The sequence below is a fragment of the Aplysia californica genome, unplaced genomic scaffold (genome assembly GCF_000002075.1).
Source record: "Aplysia californica isolate F4 #8 unplaced genomic scaffold, AplCal3.0 scaffold00096, whole genome shotgun sequence".
Lineage (NCBI taxonomy): Eukaryota > Metazoa > Mollusca > Gastropoda > Aplysiida > Aplysiidae > Aplysia > Aplysia californica.
Window position 1 is genome coordinate 1,307,055 of NW_004797366.1, and position 2,214 is coordinate 1,309,268.

Genomic DNA, 2,214 nt, shown 5'->3' on the forward strand with positions numbered 1-2,214 from the left:
TTCTTCTTCTTCTTCTTCTTCTTCTTCTTCTTCTTCTTCTTCTTCTTCTTCTTCTTCTTCTAAATGGACATCTCAGTCCCTAGAGCGAAGGCAGCTATAGAGTTTTGGGTCTTCGCCTAGGTTTGGGCCTACATTATTTCCTTCGGAATTTTAATGACCTAATTAATAATATATTAAAAGCAATTGAAGACAAAAGAGGCAGGGGTACACCCCGAGCGAACTACCTAGAGAAGCTAGACAGATGGGTAATTGGGAAAGATCAGAGTAACGTATCCTTTTTAAGAGCATCCAAGCAACGGGAATGAATGGAGAGCCATCCATGATCGCCGATGTCTGCCACAGATCTGGCACTTGATGATGATGAAGATGATGATATTAGAAGTGACGTAAAACTCTTACTTAATCTTCATCATCATCATCCAGTGCCAGATCTGCGACAGATATCGACAATCATGGTTCTCCACTCATTCCTTTGCTCGGATGCTTTAAAAAAAGCTACGTTTCCCTGATCTTTCCCTGTTACCCATTTGTTTAGGTTCCCCAAGTATGTTGTTCTGGGCCTTCCTCTGCCTCGCCTGCCCTCAATGTTGCCAGTGAGAGCTGGGTGTTCAAGACCTTTGTGTCTATGTATGTGTCCCTAAAACTGCATTTGTCGTTCCCTGATTGTTTTTAACATTGAGTGACCCACGTGGGCTTCATCAAGCACTACCTCATTTGATTTATTTTCCTTCCACGATACTCTTAGCACTCTCCTAGGAAACCGCTTTTCGGTTGCTTCTATTTTATTTTCACTGTCTTTAGTGATTGTCCAGCATATAGAAGAGTTGACCAAACATAGCATTTCAGAACTTTCATTTTGGTGTTCATTGAGATGTTTCTATTTTTCAGGATTGGGCTCACTTAACCTTAAAAAAAATAAAAACTTACATCTACGGTGATAGCCGCCACAACGTAGGGTGTAAGGATACCCGGCACGCAGGCGAAAGAGTTCCCGATGGCCATGATTTGTGGGGCGTACGGCGGCGCTATGTCGTAGGGGTACACCAGCCATCCCGTCATGTTGAAACCTGGAAGGGGGGGGGAGATGACGCATGATTGCATGAGTTAATGTAGTTGTACAGCAGCTAGAACAACAGACACCATTGCTGCAACGCGGGACAGAGTGAAATGGAGGTCCATGATCGCCCACGCCAGTCGGCAAGGCACCGGATGATGATGATGATGATGAGAGTTGTTTTAGTTAGATTAGAAGGGATGGGGTGCGGTGAGGTAGAATGGGGCCATGATTAGTTTTAAAGGGGCGAACGGTGGGGCTATGTCATAGGGGTATACCAGCCATCCCGTCATGTTGAAACCTGGGGATGTTAGAAGGGCAGGGAGGGGGGTGAGTTAATGTGGTTGTAGCGTAGTTCTAACAAAATATAATGTTTGCTAACATGCATGAAAAAAATCAATCAATTTCCGTAAACAATATGTGCGGGATTCATTACGTAAGACATGTCAACAAAATCCAATATGGCAGCCGTATCCATGGAGACGGGAACTTTTTTCCCAAATTTGATTGCAGAGTTTCAGACTCCTTACCATGCTTATTATATGTGTGAAATATGGTAAAATTTGGTCCGCGAATAAGCGAGATGATAGCCTTCAGGTGCAGCCCCCCTCTCCCCTCCCCCCACCCCCACCCCTTAAGAACGATAGATGTTTGATATAAAGAATTACGAGCAAATCACATCAGATTACCCACCAACCACCCACGCGAAAAGCCTAACAGTTACACATCAGACATTGGCGGTTTGAGTTCCACTCCCCTCTACTGGCGTTGGATGAGTAAGGGACACCAGCTTGTGCTTACCAAGTGGTGAAACAAAGGAGTTGTTGTTTTTTTCTTTCTTTCTTTCGTTTTCTTGGCTTTTTGTCTGTTTGCTTTCGTTTTCCATCATTCAATTGATTTTTTTTTTTTTTTGCAACACAGTGCACTTGAGTGGGTCGGGGACTCGAGGGGTAGAATGGAGGATTCAATAAACATGTATACAAAGGGAAAAGGCTCGCAACTCTGTCTTTCTGAGAAGTTTTGGAGTATTGCAAGCAGCCAAGAGTTGAGTCCCTTGGAGCTTAAAAAACGGATGAGAAAAAGAAGAAGAAGAAGAAGAAGAAGAAGAAGAAGAAGAAGAAGAAGAAGAAGAAGAAGAAGAAGAAGAACAACAACAACAA

The 2,214-nt window shown here is 43.5% G+C and overlaps 1 protein-coding gene across 1 annotated transcript in view; it reads right to left on the reverse strand.

Annotated features, from left to right (window-relative positions):
- Positions 1-927: 927 nt before the first annotated feature.
- Positions 928-2,214, reverse strand: part of LOC101851028 (uncharacterized transporter slc-17.2) — a gene marked incomplete at both ends in the record, with an annotated part of 34,666 nt that continues 33,379 nt past the window's right edge. Inside the window, 1 exon segment of the mRNA XM_013080716.1 lies at positions 928-1,067. Within this exon segment, the coding sequence (XP_012936170.1) occupies positions 928-1,067 (140 nt within the window).